At 35.7% G+C, this 22,767-nt stretch overlaps 1 protein-coding gene across 6 annotated transcripts in view; it reads left to right on the top strand.

Annotated features, from left to right (window-relative positions):
• The window catches only part of FER (FER tyrosine kinase), a 462,873-nt gene that overhangs the window by 86,978 nt on the left and 353,128 nt on the right, over nt 1-22,767 (top strand). For all 6 annotated transcript variants that reach the window (XM_036847883.1, XM_036847884.1, XM_036847879.1 and 3 more), the window contains one exon: nt 9,415-9,514. In XM_036847883.1, coding sequence (XP_036703778.1) covers nt 9,415-9,514 — 100 coding nt within the window. The remainder of the gene's footprint in view (nt 1-9,414; nt 9,515-22,767) is intronic.

Raw genomic sequence — 22,767 nt, forward strand, 5'->3', positions numbered from 1 at the left:
CGCCCCACATTCCTACCCCTCCCTCCCCCGGCCGGAGTGAGCCAGAATCCTCTAATCAGCTGCTCCTTTAACCCCGTCCTGTCTGAGCTAAGAACAGACACCCTCAGGCGACCTACACGCAGAGGCAGGGTCAAATCCAAAGCTGAACACCAGGAGCTGTGCGGAAAAAGAAGAGAAAGGGAAATCTCTCGAGTAGGCTCAGGAGCAGCGGATTAAATCTCCACAATCAACTTGATGTACCCTGCATCTGTGGAATACCTGAATAGACAACAAATCATCTCTCCCAGAGATCTCCATCTCAACGCTAAGACCCAGCTCCACCCAATGACCAGCAGACTCCAGTGCTGGATGCCCCATGCCAAACAACTAGCAAGACAGGAACACAACCCCACCAATTGGCAGAGAGGCTGCCTAAAATCATAATAAGGCCACAGACACCCCAAAACACACCACCAGACATGGACCTGCCCACCAGAAAGACAAGATCCAGCCTCATCCACCAGAACACAGGCACTAGTCCCCTCCACCAGGAAGCGTACACAACCCACGGAACCAAACTTAGCCACTGGGGGCAGACACCAAAAACAACAGGAACTACGAACCTGCAGCCTGCGAAAAGGAGACCCCAAACCCAGTAAGTTAAGCAAAATGACAAGACAGAGAAACACACAGCAGATGAAGGAGCAAGGACAAAACCCACCAGACCTAACAAATGAAGAGGAAATAGGCAGTGTGCCTGAAAAAGAATTCAGAATAATGATAGTAAGGATGATCCAAAATCTTGGAAATAGAATGGAGAAAATACAAGAAACGTTTAACAAGGACCTAGAAAAACTAAAGAGCAAACAAACAGTGATGAACAATACAATAAATGAAATAAAAAATTCTCTAGAAGGGATCAATAGCAGAATAACTGAGGCAGAAGATTGGATAAGTGACCTGGAAGATAAAATAGTGGAAATAACTACTGCAGAGCAGAATAAAGAAAAAAGAATGAAAAGAATTGAGGACAGTCTCAGAGACCTCTGGGACAACATTAAACGCACCAACATTCGAGTTATAGGGGTCCCAGAAGAAGAAGAGAAAAAGAAAGGGACTGAGAAAATATTTGAAGAGATTATAGTCGAAAACTTCCCTAATGTGGGAAAGCAAAACAGTCAATCAAGTCCAGGAAGCACAGAGAGTCCCATACAGGATAAATCCAAGGAGAAACATGCCAAGACACATATTAATCAAACTATCAAAAATTAAATACAAAGAAAAAATATTAAAAGCAGCAAGGGAAAAACAACAAACAACACACAAGGGAATCCCCAGAAGGTTAACAGCTGATCTTTCAGCAGAAACTCCGCAAGCCAGAAGGGAGTGGCAGGACATATTTAAAGTGATGAAGGGGAAAAAACCTACAACCAAGATTACTTTAGCCCGCAAGGATCTCATTCAGATTCGATGGAGAAATTAAAACCTTTACAGACAAGCAAAAGCTAAGAGAATTCAGCACCACCAAACCAGCTTTACAACAAATGCTAAAGGAACTTCTCTAGGCAGGAAACACAAGACAAGGCAAACCCCTACAGTATCAAACCCAAAACAATTAAGAAAATGGTAATAGGGACATACATATCAATAATTACCTTAAATGTAAGTGGATTAAATGCTCCAACCAAAAGACATAGACTGGATGAATGGATACGAAAACAAGACCCATATATATGCTGTGTACAAGAGACCCACTTCAGACCTAGGGACACATACAGACTGAAAGTGAGGGGATGGAAAAAGATATTCCATGCAAATGGAAATCAAAAGAAAGCTGGAGTAGCAATTCTCATATGAGACAAAATAGACTTTACAACAAAGACTATTACAGGAGACAAGGAATGACACTACATAATGATCAAGGGATCGATCCAAGAAGAAGATATAACAATTGTAAATATTTATGCACCCAACATAGGAGCACCTCAATACATAAGGCAAATACTAACAGCCATAAAAGAGGAAATCGACAGTAACACAATCATAGTAGGGGATGTTAACACCCCACTTTCACCAATGGACAGATCGTCCAAAATGAAAATAAATAAGGAAACACAAGCTAAATTATACGTTAAACAAGATGGACTTAATTGATATTTACAGGACATTCCATCCAGAAACAACAGAATACACACTTCTTCTCAAGTGCTCATGTAACATTCTCCAGGATAGATCATATCTTGGGTCACAAATCAAGCCTTGGTAAATTTAAGAACATTGAAATCGTATCAAGTATCTTTTCTGACCACAACGCTATGAGACTAGATATCAATTACAGGAAAAGATCTGCAAAAAATACAAACACAACGAGGCTAAAATACACTAATTAATAACCAAGTGATCACCGAAGAAATAAAAGAGGAAATCAAAAAATACCTAGAAACAAATGACAATGAAAACACGATGACCCAAAACCTATGGGATGCAGCAAAAGCAGTTCTAAGAGCTAAGTTTATAGCAATACAATCCTACCTCAAGAAACAAGAAACATCTCAAATAAACAACTTAACCTTACACCTAAAGCAATTAGAGAAAGAAGAACAAAAAAACCCCAAAGTTAGCAGAAGGAAAGAAGTCATAAAGATTAGATCAGAAAAAAATGAAAAAGAAATGAAGGAAATGATAGCAAAGATCAATAAAAGTAAAAGCTGGTTCTTTGAGAAGATAAACAAAATTGATAAACCGTTAGCCAGACTCATCAAGAAAAAAAAGGGAGAAGACTCAAATCAATAGAATTAGAAATGAAAAAGGAGAAGTAACCACTGACACTGCAGAAATACACACGATCATGAGAGATTACTACAAGCAACTCTATGCCAATAAAATGGACAACCTGGAAGAAATGGACAGATTCTTAGAAATGCACAACCTGCTGAGACTGAACCAGGAAGAAATAGAAAATATGAACAGACCAATCACAAGCACTGAAATTGAAACTGTGATTAAAAACCTTCCAACAAACAAAAGCCCAGGAGCAGATGGCTTCACAGGTGAATTCTATCAAACATTTAGAGAAGAGCTAACACCTATCCTTCTCAAACTTCCAAAATATAGCAGAGGGAGGGACACTCTCAAACTCATTCTATGAGGCCACCATCACCCTGATACCAAAACCAGACAAAGATGTTACAAAGAAAGAAAACTACAGGCCAATATCACTGATGAACATAGATGCAAAAATCCGCAACAAAATACTAGCAAACAGAATCCAGCAACACATTAAAAGATCACACACCATGATCAAGTGGAATTCATCCCAGGAATGCAAGGATTCTTCAATATATGCAAATCAATCAATGTGATACACCATATTAACAAATTGAAGGAGTAAAACCATATGATTATATCAATAGATGCAGAGAAAGCTTTATACAAAATTCAACACCCATTTATGATAAAGACCCTCCAGAAAGTAGGCATAGAGGGAACTTTCCTCAACATAATAAAGGCCATATATGACAAACCCACAGCCAACATTGTCCTCAATGTTTAAAAACTGAAACCATTTCCACTAAGATCAGGAACAAGACAAGGTTGCCCACTCTCACCACTATTATTCAACATAGTTTTGGAAGTTTTAGCCACAGCAATCAGAGAAGAAAAAGAAATAAAAGGAATCCAAATCGGAAAAGAAGAAGTCAAGCTGTCACTGTTTGCAGATGACATGATACTATACATAGAGAATCTTAGAGATGCTACCAGAAAACTCCTAGAGCTAATCAATGAATTTGGTAAAGTAGCAGGATACAAAATTAATGCACAGAAATCTCTTGCATTCCTCTACACTAATGATGAAAAATCTGAAAGTGAAATTAAGAAAACACTCTCATTTACCATTGCAACAAAAAGAATAAAATATCTAGGAATAAACCTACCTAAGGAGACAAAAGACCTGTATGCAGAAAATGATAAGACACTGATGAAAGAAATTAAAGATGATACAAACAGATGGAGAGATATACCATGCTCTTGGACTGGAAGAATCAACAGTTTGAAAATGACTCTACTATCCAAAGCAATCTACAGATTCAATTCAATCCCTATCAAACTACCACTGGCATTTTTCACAGAACTAGAACAAAAAAATTTCACAATTTGTATGGAAACACAAAAGACCCCGTATAGCCAAAGCAATCTTGAGAAAGAAAAATGGAGCTGGAGGAATCATGCTCCCTGACTTCCGACTCTACTACAAAGCTACAGTAATCAAGACAGTATGGTACTGGCACAAAAAGAGAAATATAGATCAATGGAACATGATAGAAAGCCCAGAGATAAACCTTCGCACATATGGTCACCTTATCTTTGATAAAGGAGGCAAGAATATACAGTGGAGAAAAGACAGCCTCTTCAATAAGTGGTGCTGGGAAAACTGGACAGCTGCATGTAAAAGAATTATATTAGAGCACTCCCTAACACCATACACAAAAATAAACTCAAAATGGATTAAAGACCTAAATGTAAGGCCAGACACTGTCAAACTCTTAGAGGAAAACATAGGCAGAACACTCTATGACATAAATCACAGCAAGATCCTTTTTGACCCACCTCCTAGAGAAATGGAGATAAAAACAAAAATAAACAAATGGGACCCAATGAAACTTAAAAGCTTTTGCACAACAAAGGAAACCATAAACAAGATGAAAAGACAACCCTCAGAATGGGAGAAAATATTTGCAAATGAATCAACGGACAAAGGATTAATCTCCAAAATTTACAAGCAGCTCATGCAGCTCAATATCAAAAAAACAAACAACCCAATCCAAAAATGGGCAGAGTATCTAAATAGACATTTCTCCAAAGAAGAGATACAGACTGCCAACAAACACATGAAAAGATTCTCAACATCACTAATCATCAGAGAAATGCAAATCAGAACTACAGTGAGATATCATCTCACACCGGTCAGAATGGCCATAATCAAAAAATCTAGAAACAATAAATGCTGGAGAGGGTGTGGAGAAAAAGGAAACTTCTTGCACTGTTGGTGGGAATGTAAATTGATACAGCCACTATGGAGAACAGTATGGAGGTTCCTTAAAAAACTAAAAATAGAACTACCGTACAACCGAGCAATCCCACTACTGGGCATATACCCTGAGAAAACCATAATTCAAGGAGTCATGTAACACAGTGTTCACTGCAGCTCTGTTTACAGTAGCCAGGACATAGAAGCAACCTAAGTGTCCATCAACAGATGAATGGATAAAGAAGATGTGGCACATATATACATGGAATATTTCTCAGCCATAAAAAGAAAAGAAATTGAGTTATTTGTAGTGAGGTAGATGGACCTAGAGTCTGTCATACAGAGTGAAGTAAGTCAGAAGGAGAAAAACAAATACCATATGCTAACACATATATATGGAATCTAAAAAAAAAAAAAAAATCGTGAAGAACCTAGGGGCAAGATGGGAATAAAAACGCAGACCTACTAGAGAATGGAGTTGAGGAATGGGGAGGGGGAAGGGTAAGCTGGGACAAAGTGAAAGTGTGGCATGGGCATATGTACACTACCAAATGTAAAATAGATAGCTAGTGGGAAGCAGCCCCATAGCACAGGGAGATCAGTTTGGTGCTTTGCGACCACCTTGAGAGGTGGGGTAGGGAGGGTGGGAGGGAGGGAGATGCAAAAGGAAAGAGATATGGGGATATAAGTATATGTATAACTGATTCACTTTGTTGTAAAGCAGAAACTAACACACCATTGTAAAGCAATTATACTTCAAATAGATGTTAAAAAAAATTATTCTGATACTTTTCTCTGGATAATGAGTATTTGGCTTATGACTTGATGCATATCTATATAGGTGTATATATATATATGTAAATATCTTAATATATGAAAGATAATTAAAGGAGTATTTTAAATTAAAAAAAATACAGTAATCAAGATAGTTTGGTATTTGTGAAAGACAATAGGCAAACAAATAGATCAGTGGAACAGAATAGAGAGGGAGAGTCCGAAGTAGATCCACATAATTGTAGTTAACTGATCTGTGACAAAGGGGCAAAGTCAACACAGGGGAGAGAAGTTAATATTTTCAACAAATGGTGCTGGAACAAGGGACCTCCATGTGTAAAAAAACGAATCTAGACACATACTTTACACCAGTCAGAAAAATTAACTCAAAATGGATCACAGATCTAAATGTAAAATGTTATACTACAAAACACCTAGAAGATAAATAGGAGAAAACCTAGATGACCTCGGGTATGAAGATGACTTTTTAGATACAACACCAAAGGCATGATCCATGAAGAAATAATTGATAAGGTGGAATTCCTCAAAATTTTAAAACTTCTCTGTTTTCCTTCCTTTCTTTCTTTCCTCCTCCCTCCCTGTACCGCATGGCTTGTGTGATCTTAGTTCCCTGATCAGGGATTGAAACTGGGCCCTCAGCCTTGAGAGCACAGATTTCTAACCAGTTGACCACCAGGGAATTCCCTCCTTTCTTTCTTTTTTAAAACATTATAACTCCACAGAAATGTGTGTGACACGTGTTGCAAATGGCAAAGGAACACATGAGTTTTCATTCAGAGAAATTCTACTTAACACTGGACGTGAGTCATGGTATGAAACTGTGCCTCCAATCTCAAAGGGTATGTCATCTTTAGTACAGAATTTAAGGGAAAGTAAGAGCATTGGAAGTGAAACCCAAAAGGGTCTCAGGCACACTCTGGGTGGTCTATAAGCAAGTATGGAACTATAATGACTTCATAAGTTTAAAAGATATAATGAACTCAAAGCAGCCTGATAGGCAAGATAAAATGAACCAGATTGGCAAAATTCTCAGACAGGTTTCAACAACAGACATCAATGTGATACAACAGTTTAAAAGTATGCAAAATGGAAAATAGTTCGAGCCCCTGAGACCAGAGCAGTAACTGTGATGGGCAATCACGCAGATGGAAGTGTCCATATTTCTTGCCTGCTCCAAGCAATATATATATATATATTATATATATATCATATATATTGTATTCAGGTTCTCCTCAAAAAAATAAAAAATAAAACTTCTGCTCTGCAAAATACAATATCAAAGGAATGAGAAGATAAGCCATAGACTGGGAGAAAATATTTGCAAAGGCACATTTGATAAAAGACTGTTATCTAAAATACACAAATAACTCTTCCCTGGTGGCACAGTGGTTAAGAATCTGCCTGCCAATGCAGGGGACATAGGTTCGATCCCTGGTCCAAGAAGATCCCACATGCTGCGGAGCAACTAATCCCGTGAGCCGCAACTACCGAGCCTGCACTCTAGAGCCTGCGAGCCACAACTGCTGAGCCCATGCACCGCAACTACTCAAGCCCGCATGCCGCAACTGCTTAGCCCACGTGCTGCAACTACTGAAACCTGCGTGTCTAGAGCCCGTGCTCCTCACAAGAGAAGCTACCACAATGAGAAGCCCGTGAACCACAACAAAGAGTAGCCCCCGCTCGCTGCAATTAGAGAAAGCCTGCGCCCAGCAATGGGGACCCAACACAGCCAAAAATAAATAAAATTAATAAAAAAAAAATACACAAAGAACTCTTAAAAGTCTACTAAGAAAACCAGCAACCTGATTAAAAAACAAACACCTCACCAAAGAAGATATACAGATGGCAAATAAGCACATAAAAAGTTGCTCAACATCATATGTCATCAGGGAAATGCAAATTGAAGGAACAATGAGATACCACTACGCATCTATTAGAATGCCCCAAATCCAGAACGTTGACAACACCCAATACTGGTGAGGTTGTGGAGCAACAGGAACTCTCATTCATTGCTGGTGGGAATGCAAAATAATCCAGCCACTTTGGAAGGCAGTTTGGCTGTTTCTTACAGAATTAAAAATACTCTTACCATAGGACCCAGCAATTGAGCTCCTTAGTATTTACCCAGAGGAGTTGAAAACGTATGTCTACACTAAAGCCCACACATAGCTGTTTATAACAGCTTTATTCATAATTGTCAAAACTTGGAAGCTACCAAGAAGTCCTTTAGTAAGTGAGTGGATAAACTGTAGTGCATCCAGACAATGGAATAATATTCAGAGCTCAAAGGAAATGAGCTACCAAGCCACAGAAAGACATGGAGGAACCTTAAATGCATATTACTAAGTGAAAGAAGCCAATCTGAAAAATATGTATGATTCTAACTATATGATATTCTGGAAAAGTCAAAACTATGAAGACAGTAAAAAGATCATTGGTTCCCAGGGGTTAGTGAATAGGTGGAGCACAGAGGGTTTTATGACAGTGAAACAACGGTGTGTGGTACTATAATGGTGGATACATGTCATTATATGTTTGTTCAAAACCATAAAATGTACACCAAGAGTGGAACTTAATGTAAACTATGGACTTGTGTGATAATGATGTGTCATTGTAGGTTTATCAGTTGTAAAAATGTACAAACATACTCTAGTAGAGTATGTTGATAATCAGGGAGGCTGTGCACGAGTCAGGGTAAAAGACAACTGGGGAATCTCCATACTTTGTGCTAAATTTGGCTGTGATACTAAAACTGCTCTAAAAGGTAAAGTCCATTAAAAACAAAATGTTAACCAGTGAGGTTCTTTTTAAAAGGGAATGATTTGAACTCATTTATATCTATATCATAGTTGTAGATATTTTTGTTTATTTACACAGTGCAATCCTCCATGCTGTCAAGAACATTTGTGATGCAGAATTTGTTTAAAGTGGGCTCTGGGATTTTCTTCCAAGTTGCTTATGCCCCTTTAGCAAGTTTCTAATGCTGCTAATTTCTTACTCTTCTCAGAAGGCTTATTAGAAGTTTTTCAGATACAATCTAAGACTCTCAATTTTTTCTCAAATGCTTGTTATGGCTTTTTGACTACAGAGTCAAGGACTTGGATTTGTCTAGCCTTTCTGTAGAAATAATAACCAAGTTCATGTGTGCATGCAGTGACCACTGTCATGATTGCTGCCTGGCCAGCAATGATTGTTAGGTACATCTTTTCAGAGATGTTACAATGTGAAAAAAAAAATCATGTTAGAACTGGTGAATTATGCCAACTCAGAGTTATTCTGTACAATTAAAATAAGTATTTTAAATTATTTTTTTTATTAGAGAAAATATTTTTGTACACAGCAATTAATTATTGGCCTTTACATTTTAGATGATGACAGCACTATTTCATGATCTGCTCTTCTTTTTAGGAAATGTTTTTTTTTTTCATATGCAGTTGAATTTATCACCGATTTCTAAGCTAATTTTAGTTTATTGGTTATAATTGTATATTAAAGAGCACCTCTGACCCATAAGCAGTAAAATATGCATCTGTTAATGCTTTGGAATTTAAGTTCTTGACGGATATAAATTTAAGCATTAAAAAATGTTTTTTCATTTCTCTTTTTGACAGGTCACCAAGACAGAATTAGAGAAATTAAAAACAAGCTATAGACAATTAATAAAAGAAATGAATTCTGCCAAAGAGAAATATAAAGAAGCTGTAGCTAAAGGTATGATGCAATTATAAAAAATGTTTATTTTAGTGATTTTTATTCTTATCATTTGAAAGTTACCTTTATAAGTGGTGGAATGATTCCACTTAGACCAATTCACATTTAAAAAATATTAAAATAAGCCAAAATAGACTAATTACCAAACTATGTAATAAGTATTTCTTTTTTTGTTTTGTTTTTTTAAAATAATGGAAACTATTTTTGAGTAGTTCATACTATTAATAGAATTATGCAGTACTTGTAATAGAATGCAAGGAATGTTTAAATTTTTCTCATAGGCTTTAGATTTATTTACTTAATTACTGAGTACTAAATAAGAAAAATAAAGTTGTATTTGTTTAGAAGCTTTTATTGATCCTCTTTTTACCTGTATTTAAATGCCATTAAAATCACAAGTCATTTTATAGCTTAGTTTTGCTTTCATAGCTTAATTTTATATCTATATTGTACTAAAATTTTCATAATAAGCTTTGGAAGTAAATGGAAAGAGAAACATTATGTTTTAATCAAAGATTTGTGGTTATAGTTTTTAAATGTGACTAAATAGTCTTCATATTTAGATTTTTTTTAATTATAAAATTTTTGTTGTTTTCTGGTTAAATAGAAGCATTATTAGCAACTCTTTTTAAAACATTTTTTTAATTATTAAATTTACCTTTCTCATTTATTAATGTATTTTCTCTTTTTCTTTTACTTGTATATTATTTTGTCATTTGGTTGAGGTAAATGAAATAAACAGCTCCTATATTTGGATATACCTTACACAATGAAAATACTGTGTTTTTGTTGTTATTCCCAGTAGACTAGAAGGGAGACTGATTTCGATGCAGTTTCCCCCCCTCCTCCCTTTCTGTCTCCCTTTCCCTCCTCCTCTTGCTCCTCCCTACTTCCTTCCTCTCCTTCCTTCTCTGTCCCTCCCCTTCTCTCCCTTGCCCTCCCTTCTCCCAGTGTTCCCTTCAGCATTTACTTTGTGTCTCCCTTTCTCCCTGTCTCCATCCCTCCCACATTTATTTCACGTTTCTGCTTCTTGCAGTGTTTCTAGATGAATTAGTATTCACAGTTTACTTATTTTTACTTATTTTTCTTGTACCTCAACCAGCATTTTGAGATTACGATCTCTTTTTAATGCAAACATATCTTTTAAAATGCTTTTGTAATTCAGTTATGTAAGTTATTTAAGTGAAGAAAAGAAAAAATGCAATAGTGGAAAGATGAGTCAGTCTTTGGAGTCAGATAGTCTTAGATGTAAGTTCCAATGTTGTATGATTATTTCATAATTTTCAAACTTTGTATACCTAATTATTATTCCTTTTTTATTTTAAAGAGTGCTTTATATAATCAAGAAGTATTTACTGAGCATTTGCTATCTTTAAGTTATTGAGATTCAAACATTCAAGGAGCTTACCCACTTCTAGTTGATATTCTAACTTGGGAACTGCAAGTCTTTATTTATTTATTTATTTATTTATTTATTTATTTATTTATGGCTGTGTTGGGTCTTCGTTACTGTGCGAGGGCTTTCTCCAGCTGTGGTGAGCGGGGGCCACTCTTCATCGCGGTGCGCGGGCCTCTCACTGTCGCGGCCTCTCTTGTTGCGGAGCACAGGCTCCAGACGCACAGGCTCAGTAGTTGTGGCTCACGGGCTTAGTTGCTCCGCGGCATGTGGGATCTTCCCACACCAGGGCTTGAACCCGTGTCCCCTGCATTGGCAGGCAGATTCTTAACCACTGCGCCACCAGGGAAGCCCCTGCAAGTCTTTACTGTTTTTCAAAATTTAGTCTTTATACGAGGGATCCCTTGCTAAACCATCGAGTGATTCAGAAATAGTTTTGTACATTGAGCATTACTACTCAATCTGTCAAAGGGTTATTTTTATAAAGTTCATTACATAATGCTTGGCTAGCATTCTCAAATTAGTTTCCTATATTATAAATATCCACACATTAAATTCACCCAGAGCAAGTGGTGACTTAATCCAACTATATTGTAATCCATCTATGCGAAGTATATCACACTAGGTCTATATCTGTTGGAGAATGATTAGTTAGGAAAAGAAGTACATAATTACTCCCAAGTGTTTGATACCTACTTTTAAAGACATAGTTTTTGTTTAAAAAATGAAATCTAATTCTGATATCATAATAAAGTTTTAAATAGTTCTTGTACCTAAAGTTTATATTATCAAAGATTATTCACAGGTAATAATTGTTCTTTATTACTTATCTTTATTATTTATTATAGAGATAAAATACCATTCAGTGTTGTATCAGTAGTAAGAAGGCAACTAGAAAATCTGAAGACCGTAGTTTTAATTGATCTTAAGAAATGTATTATTTGACTGAGTCTCCTGAAGTTAAAATATGTGAGCTTATTTACATTTTCTTTCTAAAGGTATTAGTGATAGTACTTTTTTATTTTCAAGAATTTGATTACTCCCATTAAATCAATTTATAATGTATAGAGTATATACTTTTAAAGTAAGTTCTTATATAACTATGTAAATGCATGAGACATATGTGAATTCCCCTTTTATAATCACAACTATCTTTATACTCATGATTACATGAAAAAGTATAAAATCATATTTTTGAAAATTTTGTATCTGTTTTCAAACTCCTTCTTCTACCTTCAACATGGAAATAGGTTTTTTTTTGTGAAGTTATTTACTCTTTATAAGAATGATGTGTTGGCAAATTCTTCCAACATTTACAGGCTTTATGTCAGAACCTTAGTTTATCTGGAGAGGCCACACCAGGCCATTTCTGGAATAGGCTCTAGGAATTGCTGGGGCACTGGTGGTGGATACCCAAGCTGTGGCTCTGGCATTCAGAGTCGTTGCTTTAGACATTAGGAGGTCTTGGAAAAGCTATTTAAAAACCCAATCTGATATATAGTGTCCAGCTTGAGGAGACAAGGCTTTGGGGGAGATAGGACCCAGAAATAGCTCCTATAGTAAGTAAGGGTTAAATTCTGGATTTGATCAAGAATTGGTTTGGAATCAAGGGTTCAGTTACTGCAACTGGAGGTTCAGCAGCAGTAGCAGATGAGCTGGAAGCCTGGGTTAACACTGAAATTCCAAACTCCTGACCCCTGCTGTATGGATTAAACAAAATACTTTAAATTTTCAATGTTAGAATTTATATCCAAAGGAACACTGATTTATGTTGTCTAATGTAAAATATAACATTCATTTGTAATATGAATATAGCACCATTTTAGTTAAATTTTTTGGTATTGAATAATATACCCTAAATATCAAAGTCATTTTGCTCTATGCTGTGTCAAGGGAACAAATGTTTGTCTTAAATTGGCTTGGACTAATTTGGACATTAGTCTATTGATTATTATTTATAACATGTATGCTGAGAACAACCAAAATAATTTTAGCCTATTGAGCTGAGGTTAATAGAGTGTTTCATGATAGCATGGAATAATAAGTTCTTGAATGCAAAATACACAGGTTTTACTTTCCTATAGCATATTAAGTTCTGAATACTTTTAGTTAGTTAAACACATTGTTAGGTTTGCCATAAAACAATTTTGTGAATCCATAAAGCTTGTGTCCAAACTAAGGTTCTGACATAATGGCTGTAAATGAAAACATTTGCCGTCACATCATCTTTATAAAGAGTAGATGACTTCTCAAAAGAACTCCTATAAGACCATATTGTCTATGAACAAAGACAGTTTTCCTCTTCCTTTTCAATCTGGATGTCTTTTTTTTTTTTCTTTTTTTTGCCTAATTGCCCTAGCTAGACCCTCCAGTATAGTGTTGAACAGACATAGAAAGAGCAAACATGTTTGCCTTGTCCCTGATCTTAGGGGAAAGACTTTCATCGTAAATATGAAGTTAACTGTAGTTTTTCAAAGGTTTTTCTTTTTCTTTAAAAATTAATTAATTAATTAATTAATTAATTAATTTTTGGCTGTGTTGGGTCTTCGTTTCTGTGCGAGGGCTTTCTCCAGTTGTGGCAAGTGGGGGCTACTCTTCATCACGGTGCGCGGGCCTCTCACTATCGCGGCCTCTCTTGTTGCGGAGCACAGGCTCCAGACGCGCAGGCTCAGTAGTTGTGGCTCACGGGCCTAGTTGCTCCGTGGTGTGTGGGATCTTCCCAGACCAGGGCTCGAACCCGTGTCCCCTGCATTGGCAGGCAGATTCTCAACCACTGCGCCACCAGGGAAGCCTGGTTTTTCCTTTTATCGGGTTGAAGAAGTTCCTTTTTATTCCTGCTTAAGAATGGATGTTATATTTTGTCAAATGCTTTTTCCCTATCTGTGGAGATGGATATTTTTTTTCTTCTTTTACCTTGATATGGTGAATTATTTTGATTGATTTTTAAAATATTATACCAACTTCACATTCCTGGAATAAACTCCTCTTGGTTATGATGTATCATTATTTTTTATGTTGTTTGATATGGTTGGCTAAGTTTTTTTGGATTTTCAAATTTGTCTGTTTCTTTTACTATCTTTGTCTCATTTTTGTATAAGGATAATACTGTCCTCTGCATGATTGCCCCCTCTTAGAAATATTTGTGTTTAATTCTTAATATTTCTTAAATATTGGTAGAATTCACTTGTGAAGCCATCTGGGTCTGCTTGCTTTATTTTTTTCTTTTTTGCTAAGATTTTTAAACTATAAATTCAATTTCTTTAATTGATATAGGCTATTCTGTTTATCTTTTTTTTTTTTTAATTTATTTATTTATTTATGGCTGTGTTAGGTCTTCATTTCTGTGTGAGGGCTTTCTCTGGTTGTGGCGAGTGGGGGCCACTCTTCATCGCGGTGCGCAGGCCTCTCACTGTCGCGGTCTCTCTTGTTGCAGAGCACAGGCTCCAGACGCGCAGGCTCAGTAGTTGTGGCCCACGGGCCCAGTTGCTCCGCGGCATGTGGGATCTTCCCAGACCAGGGCTCGAACCCATGTCCCCTGCATTGGCAGGCAGATTCTCAACCACTGCGCCACCAGGGAAGCCCCTGTTTATCTTTTTCTTTGAGTTTTAGTAGGTTGTATCTTTCAAGGAATTGTCCACTTCATTTGTTTAATTTATTGGTACCAAGGTGTTCAGAATACTCCCTTATCCACCTTTTCATATTTGTAGAATCTGTGGTGATTTTTTTTTTCTCATTTTTGTTATTGGTACTTTGTGTCTTCTCTTTTTTTCCTAATCATTTTGGCTAGAGGTTTATCAATTTTATTAATCTTCTCAAAGATCGGCTTTAGGCTTTATTTTCTTTCTATTTTTCTGCTTTCTATTTAATTGATTTATCTCTAATCTTTGTTTTTTTTTTTTCCTTCTGCTTGCTTTAGGCTTAGTTTGCACCAGTTTTTCTATTTTTTCTTTTTTTTTTTAATGTGGAAGCTAACTAAGATCATTGATTTGAGAATTATCTTCTTTTCTAATATAAGCATTTAGTGCTATGAATTTCCCTAAGGACTGTTTTAGCAACATTCCATACATTTGTATATATTGTGTCTTCATTTTTCTTCAGTTCAAAATACTTAAAGTGTTTCCTTTTGGCCTTTTTTTTTCTTTGATACATAGGTTATTTAGAAATGTATTTGGTTTCCTAAAATTTTGACATTAAAAAAAGTTTCTATTTTTCATTTATAATTTAATTTCATTTAGTCTGAGAATATTCTTTTTGTGACTTTATTCCTTTTACATTTATGAATACATGTTATATGGCCCATAGTATGGTTTATCTTGGTAAATGCTTCATGTGCACTTGATAAGAATATGTATTCTGCTGTTGTTGGTTGCAGTGGTCTATATTGCTATCTTGGGCCAGTTGGTTAATAGTGTTATTAAAAATTTTTATGTTGTTACAGATTTTCTGTCTACTTGTTCCATCAATTATTGAGAGAGGGCAATTGAAATCTCCCACTGTAATTGTAGATTTGTCTATTTCTTCTCATAGTTTTGTCAGTTTTTTGCTTAATGTATTTTGAAATTCTTGTTATTGAGTGTAAAAGTAGTCATGATTGTTGTATCCTCTTGATGCCCTGACCCTTTTGTCGTATGAAATGACCTTTATTATCCCTGGTAGTATTCTTTGCTGTGTTATCTGTTCTATCTGATATTAATATTAGATACTTTGATTAGTGTTTACATGATATATCTTTTTTTCATCCTTTTACTTCAACATTTTTTAGTCTTTATATAGTTGAAGTGCACCATATAATTAGGTCTTGCTTTTTTATCTTGATAATCTTTACATTTTAATTGGGATAGTTAGACTATAGTTAATGTGACTGATTTTGACAATGTTAGGTTTAAATCTGTCATCTTGCAGTTTTTTTTTCTCTTTGTTTCATCAGTTCTTTATTCTCCTTTTCCTTTTTTCTGCCTTCTTTTGGATTAATTGAAAAAAATTTATTAAGATTCCCATTTACCTCCTTTGTTGTCTTATTAGCTGTAACTTTTTCTTTTGTTATTTTATTTTTGCTTTACCATAGTATACCTTCAAGTGATATTATATCACCTTGTGTATAATAAGGAATCCTTACACTGGTATAGTCTTCCTATATTTGTGCTATTGTTGTGATATATTTTACTTTTGCATATGTTTTCAAGTTTGTACTATATTGTTAATATTTTTGTTTTTGTTTAGTCAAGTATCTTTAAAATTATAATAAAACATCTTATATGTTTATCCATGTAGTTATCTTTCCTAGCATTCTTTATTCCATCTGGTATCATTTTACTTTTGCCTGAATGACTTACTTTAACATTTCTTGTAAGTCTACACGTAGTAAGTTCTTTCAGCTTTTGTACATCTGAAAAAGTTTTAATTTCACCTTTGATTTTGAAATATATTTTTGTAGGGTATAGAATTTTCTTTTAGCAGGTGGTTTTTTCCCTGTTGGATCTTTAAAGATGTTGCCCTTTGGTCATGTCAAGGAGAAATCTGTTCTCATACTTTTCTTTGTTGCTCTGCATGTTTTATATCCCTTTGGCAGCTTTTAGGATTTCCTTTTTATTGTTGATTTTGAGCAATTTGATTATGATGTGCCTTCCTGTAAGTTTTTTTTTCTCCTTCTGTTTGTGGGTTTTGAGCTTCTTATACCTGAGGGTTTATAATTTTCATCAAATTTGGAAAACTTTCAGCTGTTATTTCTTCACGTATATTTTCTGTCTACGTCTCTCTTTCTGCTGTCCTTTGAAGACTCCAGTTACATGTGTATTAGGCTGTTTGTATTTGCCTCACAGCCAACTGATGGTCTGTTTATTTTTTTCCCCTTGTCTTTTTTGCTTTCTGTTTCATTTTGGTTAGTTTCTATGATTATATCTACAATTTTACTAATCTCGTTTTCTGCAGTGTCTAATCTCCCTTTAATCTCATGTATATTTTTCATTTTAGGCATTATAGATTTTGCCTGCATAATTATGATGTGGGTCTTTTCTTAAATCATCCATGTGTCTACTTAACACATTAACTTAAGTTTTACAGTCTTAGTGGACTTCATCGTCTTTCTTCATTTGTTCTGAAAGTTGTTATGAGTTTATTCACTCCCAGATTTCTTTTTGGATCACTGTAATCTCCACTTTTTTTTTTCCCCCCAATTCATTCCCCCCACCCCGACTTCCCCCCCTTGGTGTCCATATGTTTGTTCTCTACATCTGTGTCTCTATTTCTGCCTTGCAAACCGGTTAACCTGTACCATTTTTCTAGATTCCACATGTATGCGTTAATACACGATATTTGTTTTTCTTTTTCTGACATACTTCACTCTGTATGACAGTCTCTAGGTCCATCTGCATTTCTACAAATAACCCAATTTTGTTCCTTTTTATGGCTGAGTAATATTCCATTGTATATATGTACCACATCTTCTTTATTCATTCATCTGTCGATGGGCATTCAGGTTGCTTCTGTGACCTGGCTATTGTATATAGTGTTGCAATGAACATAGAGATACATGTGTCTTTTTGAATTATGGTTTTCTCTGGGCATATGCCCACTAGTGGGATTGCTGGGTAATATGATAATTCTATTTTTAGTTTTTTAAGGAACGTCCATACTGTTCTCCATAGTGGCTGTACCAATTTACATTCCCACCAACAGTGCAAGAGGGTTCCCTTTTCTCCACACCCTCTCCAGCATTTGTTGTTTGTGGATTTTCTAATGATGCCCATTCTAACTGTTGTGAGATGATACCTCATTGTAGTTTTGATTTGCATTTCTCTAATATTTAGTGATGTTGAGCAGCTTTTCATGTGCCTCTTGGCCATCTGTATGTCTTCTTTGGAGAAATGTCTATTTAGGTCTTCTGCCCATTTTTGGATTGGGTTGTTTGTTTTTTTAATAGTGAGCTACATGAGCTGCTTATATATTTTGGAGATTAATCCTTTGTCCGTTGATTCATTTGCAATATTTTCTCCCATTCTGAGGGTTGTCTTTCCGTCTTGTTTATGGTTTCCTTTGCTGTGCAAAAGCTTTGAAGTTTCATTGGGTCCCATTTGTTTATTTTTGTTTTTATTTCCATTACTCTAGGAGGTGGATCGAAAAAGATCTTGCTGTGATTTATGTCAAAGAGTGTTCTTCCTGTGTTTTCCTCTAAGAGTTTTATAGTATCTGGTCTTACATTTAGGTCTCGAATCCATTTTGAGCTTATTTTTGTGTATGGTGTTAGGGAGTGTTCTAATTTCATTCTTTTACATGTAGCTGTCCAGTTTTCCCAGCACCACTTATTGAAGAGGGTGTCTTTTCTCCATTGTATATCCTTGACTCCTTTGTCATAAATTAGTTGACCATAGGTGCCTGGGTTTATCTCTGGGCTTTATATCCTGTTCCCTTGATCTGTATTTCTGTTTTTGTGCCAGTACCATATTGTCTTGATTACCGTAGCTTTGTAGTATAGTCTGAAGTCAGGGAGTCTGATTCCTCCAGCTCCGTTTTCTTCCCTCAAGATTGCTTTGGCTATTTGGGGTCTTTTGTGTCTCCATACCGATTTTAAGATTTTTTGTTCTAGTTCTGTAAAATTGCCACTGGTAATTTGATAGGGATTGCATTGAATCTGTAGATTGCTTTGGGTAGTATAGTCATTTTCACAATGTTGATGCTTCCAACACAAGAACATGGTATATCTCTCCATCTGTTTGTGTCATCTTTGACTTCTTTCATCAGTGTCTTCTAGTTTTCTGAGTACAGGTCTTTTACCTCCTTAAATAGGTTTACTGCTAGGTATTTTATTCTTTTTGTTGCAGTGGTGAATGGGATTGTTTCCTTAATTTCTCTTTCAGATTTTTCATCATTAGTGTATGGGAATGCAAGAGATTTCTGTGCATTATTTTGGTATCCTGCTACTTTACCAAATTCATTGATTAGCTCTAATAGTTTTCTGGTAGCATCTTTAGAATTTTCTATGTATAGCATCATGTCATCTGCAAGCAGTGACACTTTTACTTCTTCTTTTCCAATTTGCATTCTTTTTATTTCTTTTTCTTCTCTGATTGCTGTGGCTAAAACTTCCAAAGCTATGTTGAATAATAGTGGTGAGAGTGGGCACCCTTGTCTTGTTCCTGATCTTAGTGGAAATGGTTTCAGTTTTTCACCATTGAGAATGATGTTGGCTGTGGGTTTGTCTTATATGGCCTTTATTATGTTGAGATAAGTTCCCTCTATGCCCACTTTCTGGAAAGTTTTTATCATAAATGGGTGTTGAATTTTGTCAAAAGCTTTTTCTGCATCTATTGAGATGATCATATGATTTTTATTCTTCAGTTTGTTAATATGGTGTATCACATTGATTGATCTGCGTATACTGAAAATCCTTGCATCCCTGGGATAAATCCCACTTGATCATGGTGTATGATCCTTTTAATGTGTTGCTGGATTCTGTTTGCTAGTATTTTGTTGAGGATTTTTGCATCTATATTCATCAGTGATATTGGTCTGTAATTTTCTTTTTTTGTAGTATCTTTGTCTGGTTTTGGTATTGGGGTGACGGTGGCCTCGTAGAATGAGTTTGGGAGTGTTCCTTCCTCTGCAATTTTTTGAAAGAGTTTGAGAAAGATGGGTGTTAGCTCTTCTCTCAATGTTTGGTAGAATTCATCTGTGAAGCCATCTGGTCCTGACTTTTGTTTGTTGGAAGATTTTTAATCATAATTTCGATTTCAGTGCTTGTGATTGGTCTGTTCATATTTTCTATTTCTTCCTGGTTCAGTCTTGGAAGGTTATACCTTTCTAAGAACTTGTCCATTTCTTCCAGGTTGTCCATTTTATTGGCATAGAGTTGCTTGTAGTAGTCTCTTATGATGCTTTGTATTTCTGCAGTGTCCATTGTAACTTCTCCTTTTTCATTTCTAATTTTACTGATTTGAGTCCTCTCCCTCTTTTTTTTTTAAAATAAATTTATTTATTTATTTATTTATTTATTTTTGGCTGTGTTGGGTCTTCGTTTCTGTGCGAGGGCTTTCTCTAGTTGCGGCGAGCAGGGGCCAGTCTTCATCACGGTGCGCAGGCCTCTCACTATCGTGGCCTCTCTTGTTGCGGAGCACAGGCTCCAGATGCACAGGCTCAGTAGTTGTGGCTCACGGGCTCAGTTGCTCCGCGGCATGTGGGATCTTCGCAGACCAGGGCTCGAACCCGTGTCCCCTGCATTGGCAGGTGGATTCTCAACCACTGCACCACCAGGGAAGCCCTCTCCCTCTCTTCTTGATGAGTCTGGCTAAAGGTTTATCAACTGTGTTTATCTTCTCAAAGAACCAGCTTTTAGTATTATTGATCTTTGCTGTTATCTTTGTTTCTATTTCATTTCTTTCTGCTCTGATCTTTATAAGTTCTTTCCTTCTGCTAACTTTGGGTTTTGTTTGTTCTTCTTTCTGTAGTTCCTTTAGGTGTAAGGTTAGATTGTTTATTTGAGATTTTTCTTGTTTCTTGAGGTTGGATTGTATTGCTATAAACTTTCCTCTTAGAACTGCTTTTGCTGCATCCCATAGGTGTTGGATCGTCATGTTTTCATTGTCATTTGTCTCTAGGTATTTTTTGATTTCCTCTTTGAGTTCTTCAGTGATCTTTTGCTTATTTAGTAACGTATTGTTTAGCCTACATGTGTTTGTGCTTTTTACATTTTTTTCCCTGTAATTCATTTCTAATCTCATAGCATTATGGTCGGAAAAGATGTTTGATATGATTTCAATTTTCTTAAGTTTATCGAGGCTTGATTTGTGACCCAAGATGTGATCTATCGTGGAGAATGTTCTGTGTGCACTTGAGAAGAAAGTGTAATCTGCTGTTTTCAGATGGAGTGTCCTATAAATATCAATTAAATCTATGTGGTCTATTTTGTCATTTAATGATTGTGTTTCCTTATTAATTTTCTGTCTGGATGATCTGTCCATTGGTGTAAGTGAGGTGTTTAAGTCCCCCACTATTATTGTGTTACTGTTGATTTCCTCTTTTATAGCTGTTAGCAGTTGCCTTATGTATTGATGTGCTCCTATGTTGGGTGCATAAATATTTACATTTTTTATATCTTCTTCTTGGATTGATCCCTTGATCATTATGTAGTGTCCTTTTTGTCTCTTTTAACATTGTTCATTTTAAAGTCTATTTTACCTAATATGATTATTGTTACTCCAGCTTTCTTTTGATTTCTATTTGCATGGAGTATCTTTTTCCATTCCCTCACTTTCAGTCTATATGTGTCCCTAGGTCTGAAGTGCTGCATTTAGTGTTGTCCAAGAGGTCTCTTAGGCTGTCTTCATTTCTTTTCATTCTTTTTTCTTTATTCTGTTTGACAGCAGTGATTTCCACCATTCTGTCTTCCAGGTCACTTATCCTTTCTTCTGCCTCAGTTATTCTGCTATTGATTCCTTCTGTGTATTTTTCATTTCAGTTATTGTATTGTTCATCTCTGTTTGTTTGTTCTTTAATTCTTCTAGGTCTTTGTTAAACATTTCTTGCATCTTCTCGATCTTTGCCTCTATTCTTTTTCTGAGGTCCTGGATCATTTTCACTGTCATTATTCTGAATTATTTTTCTGGAAGGTTGCCTATCTCCATTCATTAATTGTTTTTCTGGTGTTTTATCTTGTTCCTACATCTGGTACATAGTCCTCCGCCTTTTCAGTTTGTCTGTCTTTCTGTGAATGTGGTTTTCATTCCACAGGCAGCAGGATTGTAGTTCTTTTTGCTTCTGCTGTCTGCCCTCTGGTCAGTCCCCACTTGTTTATGTTGTAGGAAAGGTACATAATCTTTACCTATATACTTATATGCACATCCTTCTTCATATCTCCATGTAGTACCTTTTTCCAAAGTTAAAAAATATTTTTTAAGAGTAAGTATATGCTAATTTTATAAAAAATAAGGAATACCATATTGAACCAGATGGTATTGAATTAAGTGAATTTAAGTATGATTTTGCATTGAAGATTTTTAGCTTACTTGAAGATATATTGAAATATTAGAAAAGATGGTCAAAATAACTGCTTCACAACTATGTATTCTGATGGCTAGAATTACACTATGGTTTAATATTTACCAAGCCTCAGAATACCCACAAAGACATTTGTGGGGCTTCTCTTACATGGGTAGAAGTCTGAATGCTTTTGTTTTATTGCACATCATATTCAGGAAAGAAGCAAGACAGGATGAGCTCTTCCCCATTGTACATGCGCCTACCAGTCAGCCTAGAGAAGTTTGAAAGGAGCTCTCTTCACCCCTTTTATAACAAGAGCAGGGAAACAAACTCCTTTTCAAATTCTTTTTTCTCTATGAGAAACAAAGAAGAATGCTAAACGATTGGTATTATCCCTGATTATTTACAAGCCCTCACTTACCCTAAGCAGACATAGTAAGAGGGTACCTACTGCTAGAACTGTCGGGAATTAGTTGGAAGACTCATTCAAAAGTAAAGTTTTCTCTAATTGAGAAGTATATTTTCTTAAATTGCCTCTTCACATATTATGAATAGTTCTGTGATATTTTATAGCCAATTAAAATTGATTAGATCCATTGAGTTTTCTCTTTAGAGTACTTTAATTATGAAAACCAGTTTGAAATGAGTCCAGACTTGAGACAGATGGTTAAATTCATGTTTAAATAAATCTAAATTTAAAAAATGAATAAAACTTTGAAAAGGCTCTTTTAGTTGATTTCCTTATTTTGAGTCCACTAAGAATGGCAACTGGCTTTCTTATTTGATAATCACCAAATCTTGGAGATTTTAAAAAATCAGAATCTTGTATGGATGATGCATGGAGGTCCTCTAGAAAAGTACTCCAAAATTCAAATTTACCTCTCAG

The sequence above is a fragment of the Balaenoptera musculus genome, chromosome 3, assembly GCF_009873245.2.
Source record: "Balaenoptera musculus isolate JJ_BM4_2016_0621 chromosome 3, mBalMus1.pri.v3, whole genome shotgun sequence".
NCBI lineage: Eukaryota > Metazoa > Chordata > Mammalia > Artiodactyla > Balaenopteridae > Balaenoptera > Balaenoptera musculus.